Raw genomic sequence first — 19,457 nt, 5'->3', positions numbered from 1 at the left:
GGAACAAAATATTGAAAACGATCCCTTCCCTCACGGAGTTTACATTATAGTCAATTCAGGAAAACTAAAAAAGTGTTTATGGCAGGTGGAGGTAGGTGCTAGGAAGAAATAAATCAGAGAAAAGGGATTCAGAGGGAAGATGGGTGGCCTTCCCAAGGAGATAACATTGGAGCACAGACCTAAAGGAAGTGAGGGAGAGAGCCATCTGGATAACTGGGAGAACATTCCAAGCAGAGGGAGGTGCAAAGGTCCTGAAGCAGCAGAGTGAGAAAGGGAGAGTGGAAGGAGAGGAGGACAAGTAGCTGATGGAGCCCCAGTGAGCACATCCCATCCTAAAGGCAGAGCCATCCTACAGGCTCCAGCTTGTGTTCCAAGCAACCTGGGCAGCCCTGGAGGGTGTTAGAGACAGGACGATCTCATCCTGCATTTTTTTTTTTTTTTTTTTTTTTGAGACTGAGTCTCACTCTGTTGCCAGGCTGAAGTGCAGTGGCGTGGTCTCAGCTCACTGCAACCTCCACATCCCGGGTTCAAGCAATTCTCCTGCCTCAGCCTCCCAAGTTCCTGGGACAACTGGCACACACCACCACACCCAGCTAATTTTAGTATTTTTAGTAGAGATGGGGTTTCACCATGTTGGCCAGGATGGTCTCAATCTCCTGACCTCGCGATCTATCCACCTCGGCTTCCCAAAGTGCTGGGATTACAGGCGTGAGCCGCCGTCCTCGGCTCCTGCCTTACTTTTAACTGACCACCCAGGTGTCATGAAGAGACTCCTTCAGGAGACAAACCTTAGTTCTGAGGTCTCGAAGGATGACTTACCATAGCTCCCAGGTACTAAAAAGGACAGCACAGTGCAGTCTGAAACTGCACAGGCCCGAGTGAGACTCTCAGCGCTCTCCTTCCTTCGTGGTGGGTAACTTAAAGCTCTCTGTCTGTTTCTGTATCTATACGGTGATAAAAACTGCAATACCAGCTGGGTGCGATGGCTCACGCCTGAAATCCCAGCACTTTGGGAGGCCGAGGTGGGCAGATCACGAGGTCAGGAGATCAAGACCACGGTGAAACCCCGTCTCTACTAAAAATACTAAAAAGTAGCCGGGCGTCGTGGTGGGCACCTGTAGTCCCAGGTACTAGGGAGGCTGAGGCAGGAGAATGGCGTGAACCCAGAAGGTGGAGTTTCCAGTGAGCCGAGATCACGCCACTGCACTCCAGCCTGGGCGACAGAGCGAGACTTCGTCTCAAAAACAAAGAAAAAAAAAAAAACATAAACAAAAAACTGCAATACCAACCCTCAGGGAATTACTGCAAGGATTAGTGAAGATTAACAAAGATCAAATGCTGTATTATATGGGCCCAGTGCAGAGCTGGCCCTCAATTAAATGTTAGTTGTAATTATTATTTTTATTTTAAAGAAAGAGTCCATGCCTAACACTGTTTTCTGCTCATTTGCTGTTCTTCACGCGAACGAATAAGAGATACTCCCAGGTAGAAAATACTCCCCATTGAGGAATGAGTCTGATCTATTTGAAGAACACAGTAATTTTGCATTCTTTCTTCCTTTAACCTAGCTTATATTATATTATATTCACTAATTTAAACATGGAAGCCTATGTAATGCATACTCATCTAATTTCATATGAATTATAGCAAGTGAAATTTAAATGGGTCTCCTTAAATACTGGGTATATCTTATTAAGATAATCAGACTCTTCTAGTTAAAAATGGTCATTTCTCTAGACAATGTCCTCTAGTCAAAAACTCCATTTCTTCACAAGTGTATCCATGAAAATCTGCAATTCACTTAAAGAGGACATTTTACTTTCATAACTCATTGAAAATATGTCACAGATTTTGGGACAGTCAACTTACAGATCATATCATAATGACATTCTCTTACCTCCTGCAAAAACTTTTCACTCATTTGACTGAAAGGATGTCCTGGGGGCTTGATTCCAGACACCATCAATCCAGAACTGAAGACCCTTGGCTTCTGCAGGTCTGGCTTGAATTTCTCATAGAGGTTGGCAGATGGCTTCAGGTCACCACCTGCTGCCTTCTCGTCGTGGGGAAGAGGCATGGTACATGTGGGTGGGGCATATGGAAGCCCTACTGGAACCAGTGAGGCGTCCACCTGGCCCAGGGCCTGGGGATTCCTCCTGATGTAGGTGATGATCTTGGGCCTCACATGCTTGGGCTTGGGCATAATGATGGGCTTGGTTTCTGTCCTCTCCTCTGTTTTTTCAACCTGATGGTTCTCCATTCCCTCCTGCGAGGAAGGTGTGTCCTTGGAATGTGTGAAGACAGGCTTGGGGATCCCACTGGGGCAGGTGTTCTTGTCAGGCACTTTGGGGGACGTGTTCAACAAGCGTGCACTATCAGTAGTGGGTGGGACCACCAAGGGGGACCCCACGTCCATACCGAACACGCTAACATCCTGAAAACTGCTACTGGGTGTTGTAGGCTGGTGGGTCAGGTTCACAGTTGTCTCTGGGTGGAGGGGTGCTGGAATATTGACAATTGAATCTGCTCTTGCTGAGGTGCTTTCAGTCTTATCTGCATTCTCTAGAAGGTTCCTGTTTTCAGCAACAGATGTGGTGATCTCTTTGCTTTCCCGTGCTTCTGAGCTGCCACTTTGAGGGTCCAGGGGCTCAGGCACCTCTGTCTTGCTCTCTCCAACAGAAGGATTGAATGCCAAAACCATAACACTGTCCTTGGTTCCACTGCCCAACCGCCTTTCCTCCTCAGTGACATCCGAGGGCTTGCTGTCAGTCAGATTATGAGGAATAAAAGCCACGTGACCATCACCTGGTGAAAAGCTGCTGGATGTCCTTTCACCCAACTTCCCACCTGCACATGGTGAAACTTTGCCAGTGGGCTGATTATCAGCCCCTCCTAAGGACGCAGAGCCCTGTTTGGGGGTGGTGTGGAGAGAATCGTGCTCCCCTGGGTTGACTCCTCTCTTCTCCTCACAGTTGCCTCTTCCCACCCCAAGGTGGTGGAGGTCACTGTTCGGCAGACGGCCAAGTGCATCGGTGGCTTCCGTGTGTGCTTCCCCACACGGATCCCTTCCCTCCAAGGCTGACAGATTCTCTTCCTTGTGGCATCCCAGATACCCTTCCTGGGCTGCGTTTCCCTCCTGTTCAACCCTCCTGGGTGGAACAGATTTTAGCTCCAGCTTGGCCTCTCCCTTTCCCTGACCTAATTGTGCTTCTGGCTTACTCGGGCTTTCCTTCGATGCCAAAGTCAAATTCAGGGCAGGCTCTGGATGGGTGGAACGTGATGTGTGCTCACTGCACACCTGCAGTACATGTGCCCCCCCTGTCTGGGTCTCTGAGGGGGTGCTCTGCTTGGTTTCTGAGGTAGATGGTTTAGGATGACGCACACTCTTTCCCTCTGAGGTACTGTCAGTTGCAGGGAAAGCTGCCCAGACAGCGTGGTCTGGCAATGTCTTCTGTGGCCCCTCCCCACCCCCAGGAACCTGACCACGTGCTTCCCCGGAGTCGAGGGGTACAGGCTGTGGATGCTGCGGAGTCAGGCTCCCGACTGCAGCTACAGAGCTGCTTGCTCTTTCCAAAGAATGCCTCCTCAGTTCCTCATTGTCGAGGGTCTTTGCCAATTTCTCCTTGGGAACATGCCGGGGAATTTCAGCATCCCTTTTAGCCAAAACGTCTAGACTGGCCTCACCCATCACATTCCTCCAACTCGACAGACTTGGTCCCTGAATACTCCGCGGGGTCTGCAGGCTATCTGTGCCTCTCTCCACTGTGTGCTCTTCATTGAGTTCCCTCTGAATGGTTGAAGAAAGTCTAAAATCTTTCAGGCTGGCAGAGCCAGCCTGAGAGCCTTTCCCAAAGCCCTGAAGTTGGTGAAATTCCTTGTGGAAATGGGTACGGTTTTCTGGCTCACTTGAATTTGTATTTCCAATTTCATCTTCCAGGTCACATGTCTTGGACTCGTCATGAGAGGAGCTGACCTCCAACATGATTTGATTGGCATTCGTATCTCCCAGACTTAGGATGCTCTCATTATTATTTCTTGCTGCATTTCTGTTGTCCCGCAGCTGAGTGTAACATGATTTCTTAGGAGCCACTGGGACGCTCATTGTCAGCCCTTTGGTGGGGTTGCTTGCCATGCAGTCCTACTTAATGGAAATGGGCTGCCTTCAAGCTGCAATCAGATTAACAGGAAATTCTCAAGCTGCTTGTTCTCCCCTGACAATGTCACCTTGCGACACTGCTTTAATCATTCTCAGAACAGCTTGAAAACCAAGCATTGTCTTGATATACAACAGGAAGACTTATCTGTTAGGTTCCTGCTGAATGAGAGCCAATCAGTCCGTGAGACCTAGAGAGAAATAAAAATACATTCACGTTAGATTGACAAATACAACTTCTCAGGAGGAAAAAAGTGGTAAACACAGATTTATTTGTCATTTCTATACTATTATTTCATTCACTCAATAGTTTTCTCAAAAACCTTTCTGATCAGGGCTCCTGCTGGCGATATACGGACAAAAATTAAACATCAAAATGTTTAATGTTAGAAATGGATTATAAATGCATGTGAAATCTTAAATCTAAATTTTAAACATCCACAAGTCTATACTGATACTGATTTATAAAGGTGGGGGAGAAGTAAAGGCTCTTCTTTACAGAAGAGTATCAACAAATGTAGAAAAAAATACAGAATTTGAAACATCACTATTTTGCAATCGCTACATTAGTAATTATCTTGCACAAGGGATGCCAAAGGTACAGACATTGGGTAAAAGATTGTTGGGGAACAAGATATTTATAGACGCTTAAAGTATCTTCCCCCAGGCTACTTTATTTCTTACAAAAAGAAAATTTTATCTTTACAATGGAGAGATCTGGTAGACATATTAACCACATGATCAAATTTAGCATCACTAGTAACGAAACTGACATTACGGACTCCTGATATTAGTTAGTTCTCAGGGCCACACATCACCTATGCAGTAGTTAATGTTCAACCAGAATTTAACCATGAGAAAATAATCTGGCAAATTTAAATTGAGGTACGTATTACACAATAACTGGCCTAACTGGTCCCAAAAAATGTCAGTGGAGCCTGGATTTTCAAAATATGTTAGCAAAGGATATTATTAGAACAATTAGAGATTTAAATATGGACTGTATATAAGGTACAGGTATTTTATAATTAATTTTCTTGGGTGTGTAATCGTGCTATAATTATGCCAGAGATTATTTTTGTTCTTGAAATATACATGCTTTAGAATTCAGGGGTAGTAATGATTCAACCAAGAAAAACATGTGTATGTATGTGTGTGTGCATATGAGAAGGAGAAAGAGTAAAAGAGAGAAACTGGCAAAAGTTAACCATTTGAAAATCTAGGTAATAATTCTATTACATCTGCAACTTTTCTATAGGTTTGAAATTTTCCAAAATAAAAATCTGGGGGAAATGCTTTACTCTGGCCTTCGAGGCCTGCATGATCAGGCCCTAAACACCTTTCTGGCCTCACCCCCACCTCACCCTCTGCTCTGCAGGCTGCGGCCACATTGGCCTCATTCCTCACAGTACCATGTTCATTACTCCCTGCCTCAGGGCCTTTGCACATACTCTTCCATCTGCATGGAATGTAGAACCCTCCCCCAACCTCATCTTACAAGTCCTTTGCATCCTTCAATATGCAATATGACTACCACTTCCTCCAGGAAGCCTTCCTGACTCACTAGGTCATCCTATAATGATGAATTTGTAATATCCTGTATTTTCACTTTGAAGAATTAAAAAAAAAGACTTTCAGATTTGCTAGACACTGAAAATAAATAGTGTCTAATACCTGGCATACATATTAGGCACTTAGTATGTATTTGTAGTATGAATGAATGAATAAATGACCAAATGAATGATGAGGAAGATCAGTGTTATTTCTGCCCTGAAGGAGTTTAAAATCTACACAGAATATGCTTTTCTGTTAAAGTAGATTCACGGATCACCACTAAACCATTCCATTCAAAGTTGACACTGTTTCATCCACTATTATGAATACATTTTATTACGCACTAGGAAATAGGGGATTTTAACAGTAACAAGGTTCTGCCCCATCACCAGTTCCCCCAATGGAAACTCCCAGCCTTCCACACTTTCCTCTTCATTCATCAAGAATGTGCAAGCACACGTGCACACCACACGTGAGGCTACTGTTATGTTTCTCCTGAAACAGGTTACATGGCAACGTGGCCACCCACTTGTTTTCCCTTCATCACTGTTAATATGTTGTTTCACATATTAAAAAGAACATGAGGGCTGGGCACAGTAGCTCACACCTGTAATCCCAATGCTTTGGGAGCCTGAGGTGGGAGCATCACTTGAGGCCAGGAGTTTGTTAAAATTTCCCTCTTCTATCCCATGCCCCAAGACATATTAACATCTAGATCTTTCCATTTCTTTCCCCATGTTTGTATCATCATGGGAAAATACACAGAGTCATACATGTGCATGTGCGCCTGCACTGCCCTACCACACTGCTCTTCTCTTCTTTCCACGACATGTATGACTCTCCTCCCAGCCTTATCTCCAGTAAGCCAGTCACACCCCCTGGTGCAGCCTGACCCCAATATAGCCATCAACCAAGTTGCTGATACCCTGATCCCAGTCTTCGTTTCCTGACACAGAGGGGATTCTCAACAAACCCTTGTTTCTTTGTTTATTCAATTTTAAAAGTGTTTCCCTTGAAGATACACATGTTCTCTAAGCACAAATACAAAAAGCATGTAGGCAAATCAATGAAATTGCAGTTTAAAAGAATGCTGTGCTCTCTGGGATGGGAAATGGGTATCTTGGAAAGTCAAGAAGGGCAAGAAAGTTCATAAATATACGCCATCCACAGAAGGGAACTGCCTCTAATTTTCTGTGGGCAGAAGTATAAATATGCAGCCAAGAGCCCTCTTCGATTTGAAATTGAAGCTGGGAGAAAGAAAGAAACTTCGCTCAGCAGAGACAAACAAAAACAAATCACCAAAGTCCGCAACACATAACATGATTGCAAGAAAGTGACAAAGAAATATAAAACCAATGTCATGCTAGAAAGAGTTGTATTTTAATTTTTAAGGGACTACATCATAAATGTTCTTTATCTTTGTCAGTAAACAATAACTGGTACTCACTGGTAAGGGACAGAAAGAAAGCTGGAACCTCCTAGGGGCCCAGTATCTTCTCAGCAGTTATACAAATTTGTTTAAAAAATTGAGACAGTATCTTGTTCTGTTGCTGAGGCTGGAGTGCAGTAGCACGTTCATAGCTCACTGCAACCATGAACTCCTGGGCTCAAGAGATCCTCGTGGGTCAGCCTCCCAAGTAGCTGGGACTACAGGTGCACACCATCACACCTGCCTAATTTTTTAATTTTTTGTAGAGATAGGGTCTGGATACATTGACCAGACTGGTCTCAAACTCCTGGCCTCAAGTGATCCTCCCACCTTGGCCTCCCAAAGTGCCAGGATTACAGGAATGAGCCACAGCACCTGGCCTAAAATTTAATTTTAAATTAAAATTACACAATTATAAGTCTTTAATATTCAATTTTAATTTAAGTTAGGACACTTAATATTTATAGCAGGCCTCCAGAGACAGGTCTTCACATCCCCTTGCTTTTTTTTTTTTTTTTCCCCATGTCCTGGTAAGGAAATGAAAGCACAGAGAAGGTAACATTCCCAAGGTCACACAGCTCATGAGTGGCAGAGCTGTGACACAGATAGAAAGCAGAAGCAGTAAAGAAGAAAAGCTGCGCATGAATGGAATCATACACCACACAGAAGAACAAAAGGAAAACGGACACTATTGTAAGAAAAAGAATAGAAAAACAAAACCGGAAAACAACACGTGGAAGTTCACATAAGACAGGAAAAGCAAATTTAAAAACTTTCTTCAATTTTATCAGGCAAAATTACGTACAGGAAGTCATGTTTCCTGTCAGCTTCCCTCCACCTTACGTGGCTTCACGCATCCCTCACCCCAGCTCCCTCATCCTGCCATAAGACAGCGGCAAAGTAAACACAAACACGAATTTCTTTCCGGATCTAAATTTCAATCCAAGGCCCTCTACTAAGATAAATGTTTTCACAGAACATATAACATGATCATAAAAGTTCAAACCCATACATAATACAAGACTGTGTGTGATTAAATAAAATGTGCAACTAGGTCAACCAATGGTACAAACCCCTAGTTGAGGTGCATTTTCCCAGAGTGAGACATGTAACTTTCATATGCCTCAAATCTATTATTATAAAAAGTTAACAATGATGGCCTTAGAGGTAAGCGATATTTTATCTTGAAAAGAAATCAATCAGTTAAGTACTAGTTTGAAAGGAATGTAAAGATGTAGGCTTATAACCTTCCTGATGCTTAATAGTCTTCCACATGGCTTCCCCTGGTTCTAGGGCCAGAAAATTCACCACACCTCTGGGCAGGGTCTTTGTTGGCAAGCTCTGCCTCCCTAGAGCAGAATGAAGCAATTCTTCCACCAGATGACCTTTCAGGTATTTACAAAGAGCTATATGCTCCCTTCCTCCCAAAACCTATTCTACTCCTTGTCAAAGAACTCAGATTCTCCCATCTGTGGGATTAGCTTTTGAAAACTCCCACCATTCAAACAGCTTTCCTCTAAGTACACGCACCAGGGAACCTGAAGTCCCTCCTAAACAAGGTGCCCAGAGCTATGCACAATGCTTAAGTTCTAACTGCATCATCTAGAGTCACAAGAAAGCAAGCCTTCCATTCTCTTAGTTATACTTCTAACCACGCATTCTAAGAATGACCTCCTCATGGACATATAAATCACCCTCCAGTTCCACATCATTAATTAAAACACCAAAGTATCATATAAGTTGTCCTAAACTGCACTGACTCAATCCAAGACATTTGTAACTGGCTTGAGCACCCATGGGTGGGACCATAAAAATATACTTCGCAGACATCATCTTGCTGGTCTCAATGCATCGTTCTATCCTTTTAAAACTTGTGGAGTCCATCCTTAATTTTTCATCGAAAATATCTGCAATCCATTCTCGTTTCCATACTATTGTCGAAGAGCTAAGAGTTCCTTCTACATTATCATTCATTGATAATTCACTGATAAATCACTCATTGGTGTCATTCATTGACACCAATGTTAGCAGAACACAGCAGGGGACAAAACAGCAGCCCCTGGTGCCAAAAGGATGTGACCTCGCAATGCTTCCACAATGGTCATCTGATCAGCACTCCTCAGGCACCCCTCTGCCCACCAGTCCCTGCAGCCACTGTTTGTGCCCCCATCTTGTCCACAAGAGCATCATAAGAAACTCTGTCAATCATGACACTGAAATGTTAGTAATTATAATGTTGCCTCTCATGAAAAATAAAGAAAATGAAAGTGAAGAAAGACAAGAAAATGAGGCTGAAGTACCATGACTGGTCCTACACAGTAACCTACAATTGAGTAAGGGCCACTGTTTATTTTTCATAATACTCTTAACTCACCAATTATCAATGCTTTAAAAAACCTAACATGGGCTCAGCATCAGGGTTGCTAGCATGAAGCCAGAGCATCACACGCTCTCCTTGCTCAAAACAAAATTGTCTCTGCCTATCTTTTATTTTTTGTTGTTGTTGTTGTTGTTGAGATGGAGTCTCGCTCTGTCGCCCAGGCTGGAGTGCAGTGGTGCAATCTCGGCTCACTGCAAGCTCCGCCTCCCGGGTTCACGCCATTCTCCTGCCTCAGCCTCTCCAAGTAGCTGGGACTACAGGCGCCCGCCACCACGCCCGGCTAATTTTTTTGTATTTTTTAGTAGAGACGGGGTTTCACCGTGGTCTCGATCTCCTGACCTCGTGATCCGCCCACCTCAGCCTCCCAAAGTGCTGGGATTACAAGTGTGAGCCACCGCGCCCGGCCTCTCTGCCCATCTTTCATGATCAGGCACATCTTCAGCTCTCCTGAGCTCACAATCTCTGATAATGGTTTGTGAATACACATACATTTCTTTTTTTTTTTTTTGTGGGGGTGGGGGGTGGTGGGGGATGGAGACAGAATCTCACTCTGTCACCCAGGCTGGAGTGCAGTGGTGTGATCTCAGCTCACTGTAACTTCTGCCTCCTGGGCTCAAGCAATTATCCTGCCTCAAACTCCTGGGTAGCTAGGATTACAGGCACACACTACCATGCCCAGCTAATTTTTGTATTTTAGTAGAGACGGGGTTTCACCATGATGGCCAGGCTGACCTCAGGTGATCCATCCACCTTGGCCTCCTAAAGTGCTGGGATTACAGGCATGAGCCACTGGGTCCAGCCAAATGCACATACATTTCTAAATCATGAAATCATGAAGTGAAATGATAGCATCTACACACTCATGTAGAATTTCTTCATCCATTTTAGGCTTTGATTTCCAGTGACTCATTATTTTTGGTGCAATACAGCATGAAAGGCATTCCTGAATGAAGGCAAACTCACTGGATCCACCACGGTGCCATCCAAGAATATCACCCTGAGTGGCCCAGCCCAGTGACAGGCTAAAGTGACACCTCTCGGCTTGACATTCAAGGTCCAATGAGCACTGGGCCTACATATGTTTCCAGATTTAATCCCCTTTACTCTTCTACTTAAAGTACATTTGCCCTGTAAAATCATCCTCCTACCCAAGGGCTGCATGCTCTAAGCATCAAAGTCCAGCTCAAAGCCACCTCCTTCATGAAACCTTTCCTAAATTCTCTCCTCCCTTCCCTCACCAAAAAGGTAGAGGTAGAACTAGGTATTTTTCTCTCTGTGTCCTGAATCCACAGATCCTTCCTTTTGCAACTGTCATATCATGCTTTTTTTTTTTTTTTTTTTTTTTGGAGACAGAGTCTTGCTCTGTTGCCCAGGCTGGAGTACAGTGGCACGATCTCGGCTCACTGCAAGCTCTGCCTCCCAGGTTCACGCCATTCTCCTGCCTCAGCCTCCCGAGTAGCTGGGACTACAGGCACCCGCCACTACACCCAGCTAATTTTTTGTATTTTTAGTAGAGATGGGGTTTCACCGTGTTAGCCAGGATGGTTCTCGATCTCCTGAACTCGTGATCCGCCCACCTCCGCCTCCCAAAGCGCCGGGATTACAGGCGTGAGCCACCGCGCCCAGCCTCATATCATGCTTTTTAATCATAGCCATATACATCTAAAATAGTTAAGTGTGTCTTTTTATTACAGTTATATGTGACTCATTATTATCATTACATGTGTCTTATTCCCTTTATAAAATTATGAGCTCACTGAAGGCTGAGGGTTAATACCACAGGTACTTCTGTTTCCTGTGTAATTTCTGGGACAGCACTTTGCACATAGTAGGAACTCCAGATGAGGTAATCTCATGCTAACTTCAGCTCAAAAAGGTGAAATGTTCAACAATGTGAGTCCTTTTTTTTTTTTTTCCAATCTTTCAAGATGAAAATTGTAAAGCCACCCTTCCCAACTGAGCAACTGGTTAGACGTCCTCCCAAGAGAGCTATATCAGAATATCCAAGTAAGAGTAGATAGAAAAGTATATTCTGATCATCAGTTTGATTTGTATTTGTCATAATACTTTACTTTGAAAATAAACTGAAGAAAATGTTGGGGATGTTTAAGTTAGTAAAAGGAGGCATGGGTTTCGAAAGATTGAGAAGTACCGGTTGTACAGCTCTCCTTAGCTGCCAGGTCTGCTGTGTAATGCTTTATCAGTTGTGAATTTTCATATACACATTCAACCACCATGCCTCTGAATGTAAATGCAAGTTCATCTGACTTCATAAAACTTATTTGCCAAAAGAGCTCCAACTACAGCTTCTGCCATGCAGTAAGTTATCCTGTAGAACTTTAGGATACAGAAAAATGAACAGAATATGAACTCAAAATTCAAGGGTAAATGTAACAATGCAAAACAATTCAAAATCCTAGCTCTCAAAGTTTAGTTGGCATCTCTACTGGGTACGTATTTGGCGCCTATAGTGTTTTGCCACATTTAATAGGATTGTATATGTAGTTACATATTTATGTACAAGTCAATGTATTCATCTGAAAGTCTCCTGGTAATAATACCTCCACGTTTTCTGCAGTTGTAATTACTTAGGAATATTCAGGTTCTTGGTCTTATTTCATAATGTTGGGTGTGTTTATTCTCAACAGGCACAATTATAATCTAACACTTGATGCTCTGCAGACTAAACGAAACTGACAAGTACAGTGTCCTTACAATATGGTTAAAAACTGAATTATTCCTTGGGAGATGTTAAAATACATATTCAGGGACTCTGCAGCTATCTATGGTGTCACATAACACAAAATATAATAGCTCTCTTGAGCCTGCTTTGCTCTCTTTATCTTATGTACATAACACGGGTAGCATATCACATTTTATTCTAATATATAAACAGGACTGTGTTCAGAATATCTTTTTTATTGAGGTAGCAGAGGCTATTTTATTTTTATTTTAAATAAATGAGTAGAAAGTAGTAAAGAAGAGTAGAGGAGAAAGAGTAAAGAAGAATATATACATGAGTAGAAAGAATAAAGAAGAATATATACATAAATGAAATGCTGCTATTTCCCCTCTACAGAGGACCAGGAAAGGGGGTAATGGTTTTTCTTAGTTTAGACCAAGGTGATATTTAAACAAAATATTATGTTCATTGATATTTAAAATCTCCTCCAATAAAAATGCTGCATGTTTCTCCAAAAGAAGTTTCATTCACATTTGCCAAAAAAAATCATTTCAAGCATACCCTTAAAAAAAAAAAGTCCTTTCCAGGGGAGAATTTCACCCAGAAAATAAAGAGCATTCATTCCTCGCCTATTGTGCTTAATGTTTATTTTGTTTTGTTTTTGTCTTGGATGATTTTTTCCCAAAGTGGAACTACTTACATTGCCAATTATAAAAGAAATGAATTGGCAGGGCATGGTGGCTCATACCTGTAATCCCTGCACCTTGGGAGGCTGAGGTGGGTGGATCACGAGGTCAGGAATTCGAGACCAGCCTGACAAACATGGTGAAACCCCGTCTCTACTAAAAATACAAAAATTAGCTGGGTGTGGTGGCACGCACCTGTAATCCCAGCTACTCAGGAGGCTGAGGTAGGAGAATCGCTTGAACCTGGGAGGCGGAGGTTGCACAGAGCCGAGATGGCACTACTGCACTCCAGCCTGGGTGACAGAGTGAGACTTCGTCTAAAAAAAAAAAAAAAGGAAGAACGAATCTTCATTAGATATTAAAAAAAAAAAAAGAAACAGTAAAAATATAGTATTTTTGATTTTTTGTTTTTACACACATGGAATGAGTTCTATAACCCCAATTTTTCACTTTGCAAGTCATGTTCTTCCTCCCATATAAATACATGTAATAAATACTTTATCATGTTTAATAATCAATTACACTATAATCTATTCACCAGTTCCCCTTATTGTCAGAGTTTAGGTTGTCTTCAGTTTTTGTCTTGTTAAATAACTTTTCACAGAAAATCAGTGAATGCACAACTTTATGGCACCCTTTACTTCCTGCAGATAAATTCGTAAAGGCAAAATCCCTGTGTTAACGGGTATGCACATTTGCATCTTCACACAGAACTCTTAAGCTCCAACATGAGTTTTTGTTTCATTTGCAAGTACTTCTCCAGTGCCTAGCAGGGCCTGGCACAGAATGTAATTATTTGTTGAATAAATACCTACTACCCTCAAGAGAAAAACATGCCACTCTTCATTCTATCCCTCCATTTCCCCACTTCCCGCCCTATCCCTTTTCTTGAAAACCTCTTCCTAATTAGAATGATCAGAGCACCTAATTAGAATGACCATCATTCAAATTGAACATTTTTTTCTTGCTCAGGATGTTATTCTGCTTTTTACTAAAGTATAATTTACACACAGTTATCACCATTTTTACTGTACAGTTTTGCGAGTTTTGGCATACAGTCTTGCAACTCCCACCACCTCAATTATAGTTCTATCATCTCCAAACATTCCACCAACCCATGGCAGCCAACGATCTGATTTCTGTTCCTTCAATGTTGTTTTTCCAGAATGTTGCTTAAATGTAACCATACAGCAAGTGGGTGGCCTCTGGGTCTAGCTTCTTTCCCCTAGCACAGTGTACCTGGGAGTCATCTCGGGCACTGTGTCCATCTGTGGTTTGTTCCCTCCTATGGAGGAAGCGGAGTCCATGCAGAATGCATCTCCCATGGAAGCCACACATCTCCTACCATGCTCCCGGACTTTGCTCTTGCTTCTCTAAAGAGCCATTCTCCCTGTACATGGCAGCCAGGGGAATATCTTGACAGGTTAATCAGATCAGGTCATTTTTGGGCTACAAAATCCCCACTGGCAGCCTTACCCTGGCCTGCATGGCACTGTGAAACTCCCCTCACTCTCGGCTCTAGCCACCTTTGCCTTGCTGTCGACACAGCTCTGCATGTTCCATGCCTGACTCTCCCCCTTCTCACATTTTAGCCCTTCTGAGGAGGGGCTTTCCTGGATGGTCCTCCTCTACCCTCAGTCACAGCCCCTTGTCATTTCGTTCCCAGCCTTTAACAGCTATTTTATGTGTTTGTTTATTGGTTCATTGTCTTCCTCTCCCAACAGAAAGAAAGCTCCATGAAGGTAAGGATGGGTAAGTCCTGCTCACCACAGATCCCAGTGACCAGGCTAGTACTCCATACATTGTAGGCACTCAATAAATATCTGTTGAATGAATTAGTATGGTGTCATCATCAAGTCTTTCCTAATTTAGTTAGCTTTCTGGGTCATGTCTTGCTAACAGTATATTAATCACTGAATGTTATAAGTGAGAAGAAACAGGTATTATTAGTTCAGCCCTCTTGTTTTATAAATGAGGAAACCACAGTCTTGAGCAACTGTGTGAATTACTCAAAGTCCCACAGGTAGGCCCTGTCACAGCAGGGTGGGGCCTGGCTCCTCAGCCCCAGTCTGCTGTTTATTCCCCTTCACAGACTGCAGCCTCTGTGGAACAAGGCCTCCTGGGTTAGGGAGGTGAGAAAAGCAAGGCAACAGCTCTGAGATGGACCTGATTTACTGAGCATCGAATGGCTTAAAACACACAGTGTAAGGAGCAATAGGAAATGAAAGATAAAGAAAAGAAGGGTCCTAATCCTTCGAAAAATTGCTATCTCCTGAGAGAAAACGATACAACGTACATATAGCTAATCACTAATAAAAGCTAGACAGGGTATAATAAAATATGCCATTAAACAGAAATACGAAGTACCATGTAATGGTAAGAAAAAGACAGAAATCCCAATTGAAGGGGTAGGGAAATGAGATCTTTGCATCTTCCTGCAATGTAGGTATGTGTGTGTCTGTGGGCATATATGCATGCGTGTGTGTGGATAGTTTAACAAAGTATCAGGCTGGCCTCCCACCACTCACACACATGGAAGGGCTGTATCATTCAAGGTCTAAGTACAGGATTTGTAAGTGATGCCAGAGTTATATGCCCCTTTAACCCCAGCTACCCATTTCCTTCTTAGTTCCTTGTTATTGCCCCAGTGGTGAAGTTCTAAAGAAAAGAAGCCACTGGGAAACTGAAATCTGTCAAACACTGTTTGCTCTAACAAACGATTTCATAAGGAAAGAGGGTAAAATAATACCTAAAATAAAGCATGGGATTGATCTATGGATTTCAATTATCTGCAACCCTATCTGCTTACCAGAAAAACTGAGTGTTATCTGTTCTGGTGAAGGAAGGAAATTTTTTTTAATTTAGTTTAAAACACTGGCAGCTTCAAATGGCAACAAGAACACTGGCTTTGACCATCAAGAGTCTGTGATAAATTCTCTGCCATTACTTCATGAGACAGGTTTGAAAAGCCAACATATTGAAGATTAATATGCCATCTACAAAATAACAGATAAGATCCAAACTGCTCCAATACCAATGTTATGTGCTTGTGCTCATTAACAGAAGACTGAAAAAAGGAGACACGGACTCCAAACGAAGAGGAAAGGAAATACCCTGAATTACAGAAAAGACAATGTATTTTTCCTATAGGCATTTCAAATGGCACCCCAAGAGCTGAATCAGACAATGTTTTTGTTGTCTTTTCACAGGAGTAGGCAACAGTGCTTTTAAAAATGGAATTCAAGTTTATGTTTGCAGGGCACACACTTTCCCCTTCTGCAGTGGCTACCTGGCCTAGTAACTCACACCTGGTTGCTTCATAGCCTCTACTATCTGCCTGGCACCTGAACGCAGCTGAGGTTAGACACACTCTTTTTTTTTTTTTATTGAGACAGAGTCTCGCTCTGTCACCCAGGCTGGAATGCAGTGGTGCGATCTCAGCTCACTACAACCTCCGCCTCCTGGGTTCATGCCATTCTCCTGCCTCAGTCTCCCGAGTAGCTGGGACTACAGGCGCCCACCACCACACTCGGCTAATTTTTTGTATTTTTAGTGGAGACAGGGTTTCACCATGTTAGCCAGGATGGTGTCGATCTCCTGACCTCGTGATCTGCCTGCCTCAGCCTTCCAAAGTGCTGGGATTACAGGCATGAGCCACCGCGCCTGGCGTGGACCCACTCTTTTAGCATGTCTCTTTCTAAGTAGTCACCTGCCTGAGCATTAATATAGCCCTGTAATATTTCACTAATTTATTCCCTTCCTAATTTCTAACCACAAACGCCTTATATGAATATTCCCAACAAACCCTCTCTACTTCTTCCTTCCTACCACAAATCCGATGGCCTTATTCTCCTCTGCAATGTGAACCCACTGGACTGAGTAGTTGCCGGAGAATCCCAAAATCCACCTGAGCAGGTGGGGAGAAAAGCTAATTCCAGGGAAGGCAGCTGATTCCCGGGAGTGGGGGTGAGTCGGGTTGGTGCAAACTGAAAGGGCAGCACAGACAGTTACTCAAGCTCCTCTGCTAGGCCACTCTCCACCAAGCTTCGCCACGTGGGTTTACTTCAGAGCAGGAGGCACACTTGAGCTGCATGCCCTTGACTCTCTTCCATACGCCTTAGACTGACGGAATGGATGGAGGCGGCACAGGACCCTCCCTTATCTACAGGACTGCAGGCTATAAACCTCAGGGGTTGTTTGCTATCTGAAAGGAAGAAATAAATCATTCTAACATCATCAGGAGTGAAGTGAGGTTCACTTATAGCTCAAAAGCCTGCACCAGGTCACTTTACACAGGGCTCCTTCAAATTCCTTTTTATCCTGAAGGTGAATTTCTTTTATCTTTCATCAGAAGTTCATATCCTTTCTTCTGTCAAATGAACTAGATCCCTAGAAGGATGAAGCTGAATATGTGACACCATGATGCAACCAGAAAGTAATTAAATAAACTGCACAGGTGAGTGCAAAACCCTCCAACTAAATGGAAAGGTATACACTTTCATGTCCCAGGACCCGTCATAAGACTCTATATTTTCATTAGTTAGACTTTGTAATGAACAAAGCATTTTGGATCAGCAGGCTTGGAATATATTTAAGGAAGAGATAAGGAAATGAAAATAAATTAAAAAGGAAAAACCATATTATTCAGTTAGGAACCAACTCAGCCCAGAAACATGAAGGAAAAATAAATGATATATGCTGGGGAGAATGATTGGTTTTTTTGTTCAACTGAGATAAATGAATAAGATTGCTTTGGATAACTTGTAGTAATCCTCCAATATTTCACCAAAGATCGAAGAAAAATAGTAAAAGATATTTATATTCCCAACAAAATTTAAGAGTGCTTTTTAAAAGAGCAGCATGTTGATGTGTGTTTGACTAGCACCCAATCTATAATGCAAGGGGGGAAAATTGTCTTGCTAGCATTTTCAGGATGGCGTTTAGGCTTCGCACATCTTCATTATCAGAATAGACAATTTCTCAAAGCAACAAAAATCAAACATTCTCAAAAGCACAAACCTGAGTAAGTATGAATTTTCATGGGCATGTTTTAAATATTTAAAAACCAGTTTAGAAATTCACTGTTAAATACCCAAACACATCCATTTTAACCAAAGACTCAAAGAAATTCCATAGGTCTCACGCTTCTTATCTTTTAAATAAAATAGTTAAAAAGCTAATTAATTAGTCAATTCGGTTTAGTGATTCAGTCACATCCTCTTACACTTATGACATGTATGCATAAGTGTTAGGCATGGGAAGGGGAGCAACGATGCTAATGCGTCCTCTCTGGCAGGTAGTCCTGACAGCTTCCAGGGAGGCTCCTGACCCCAGGGGCGCCTCTCCCAGGGGCAGCTCTCCAGGACTGCGGCAGCAGCCCAGACAGTCCTCCACCATCTGAATGCTAGCCACTGGGACTAGCATAGCTATACACTGACTCCCCTTCTCCTGACCAGAGAAATCTCTTTCAAGTCTACTGTTAGGCAGTCTTTCTAACTACAGTGTGAGGACAGCTCTGATGGGGGAGAAGAAACTAGGAATTCTGATCAACACAGTTCTCAACTCTCAATGGGAGCACTCTCTGATGTCAAAAGGGATTGTGATAGAGCAAGTAAATAGGCAGAAAACCTCCCCACAGCAGTGGGACAGAACTTCCCAAGCAGACGGACAGGCTGAGAGTGTGGTCCGTATGTGGTGGCCTTCTCAACCACAAAGGAAAGAAGGAAGGGGGTCCTAGCCTATAAAAGGCCAAAGTCCTGTAGGCCAAGGACGTGTTAGGAAAGTGGCAAGGAAAGGGGGACGCTTGAGCTGGCAAGTCCTCTGATTAATGCGAAAAAAATAAAGTAATGCTGGACAAATTATCCCAAGACTGCATTCCCCACCAAAAGCCAGATTCTGGTTCCAAGGAGGCTGGAGGAAAAGAGAGAAGAAAAAGAAGAGGAAAACTCTAGAGGTACTAAAGTAGAAAAAGATAATTTATTTAGGAAAGAGGAAGCGTTCTCTGTGTGACTGTAAGTGTGCATGTATGTGTCGGTAAGCATTTTATAGCTTTTTTTTTTTTTTTTTGGGACGGAGTCTTGCTCTGTTGCCCAGGCTGGAGTGCAGTGGTGTGATCTCAGCTCACTGCAACTTCTACCTTTTGGGTTCCAGCGATTCTCCTGCCTCAGCCTCCTGAGTAGCTGGGACTACAGGCACGTGCCACCATGCCCAGCTAATTTTTGTATTTTTTAGTAGAGACGGGGTTTCACCATATTGGCCAGGCTGGTCTCAAACTCCTGACTTTGTGATCTGTCCGCCTCAGCCTCCCAAAGTGCTGGGATTACAGGCGTGAGCCACCGTGCCTGGCCTTTATAGCTTTTTATCCTCCATACTCGCAACACCTACTAGAGCAAAGGCATACAACACATAATATGTGGCCCTAGATGTCAATCAGCTTTTTAATGCCTGATTCTTAAATACGAATGAATAGCAAAAAAATGATCAAATATGTAAGAAAGACTTGAAATGAAAAAAGGCATTAAAAAATAAAGAAAACATAAGCAAACCTTTTTAAAAGATTTTCATTCACAACA

The 19,457-nt window shown here is 42.9% G+C and overlaps 1 protein-coding gene across 7 annotated transcripts in view; it reads right to left on the bottom strand.

Annotated features, from left to right (window-relative positions):
- The window catches only part of MTUS2 (microtubule associated scaffold protein 2), a 729,967-nt gene that overhangs the window by 491,212 nt on the left and 219,298 nt on the right, over positions 1-19,457 (bottom strand). For all 7 annotated transcript variants that reach the window (XM_055244645.2, XM_055244647.2, XM_055244648.2 and 4 more), the window contains one exon: positions 1,898-4,344. In XM_055244645.2, the coding sequence (XP_055100620.1) occupies positions 1,898-4,132 (2,235 nt within the window). In that variant the 5' untranslated portion in view covers positions 4,133-4,344. The remainder of the gene's footprint in view (positions 1-1,897; positions 4,345-19,457) is intronic.

The sequence above is a fragment of the Symphalangus syndactylus genome, chromosome 15 (genome assembly GCF_028878055.3).
Source record: "Symphalangus syndactylus isolate Jambi chromosome 15, NHGRI_mSymSyn1-v2.1_pri, whole genome shotgun sequence".
Lineage (NCBI taxonomy): Eukaryota > Metazoa > Chordata > Mammalia > Primates > Hylobatidae > Symphalangus > Symphalangus syndactylus.
Note: the sequence above shows the minus strand (reverse complement) of the source record. Positions and strands in the feature narration are given on the sequence as shown.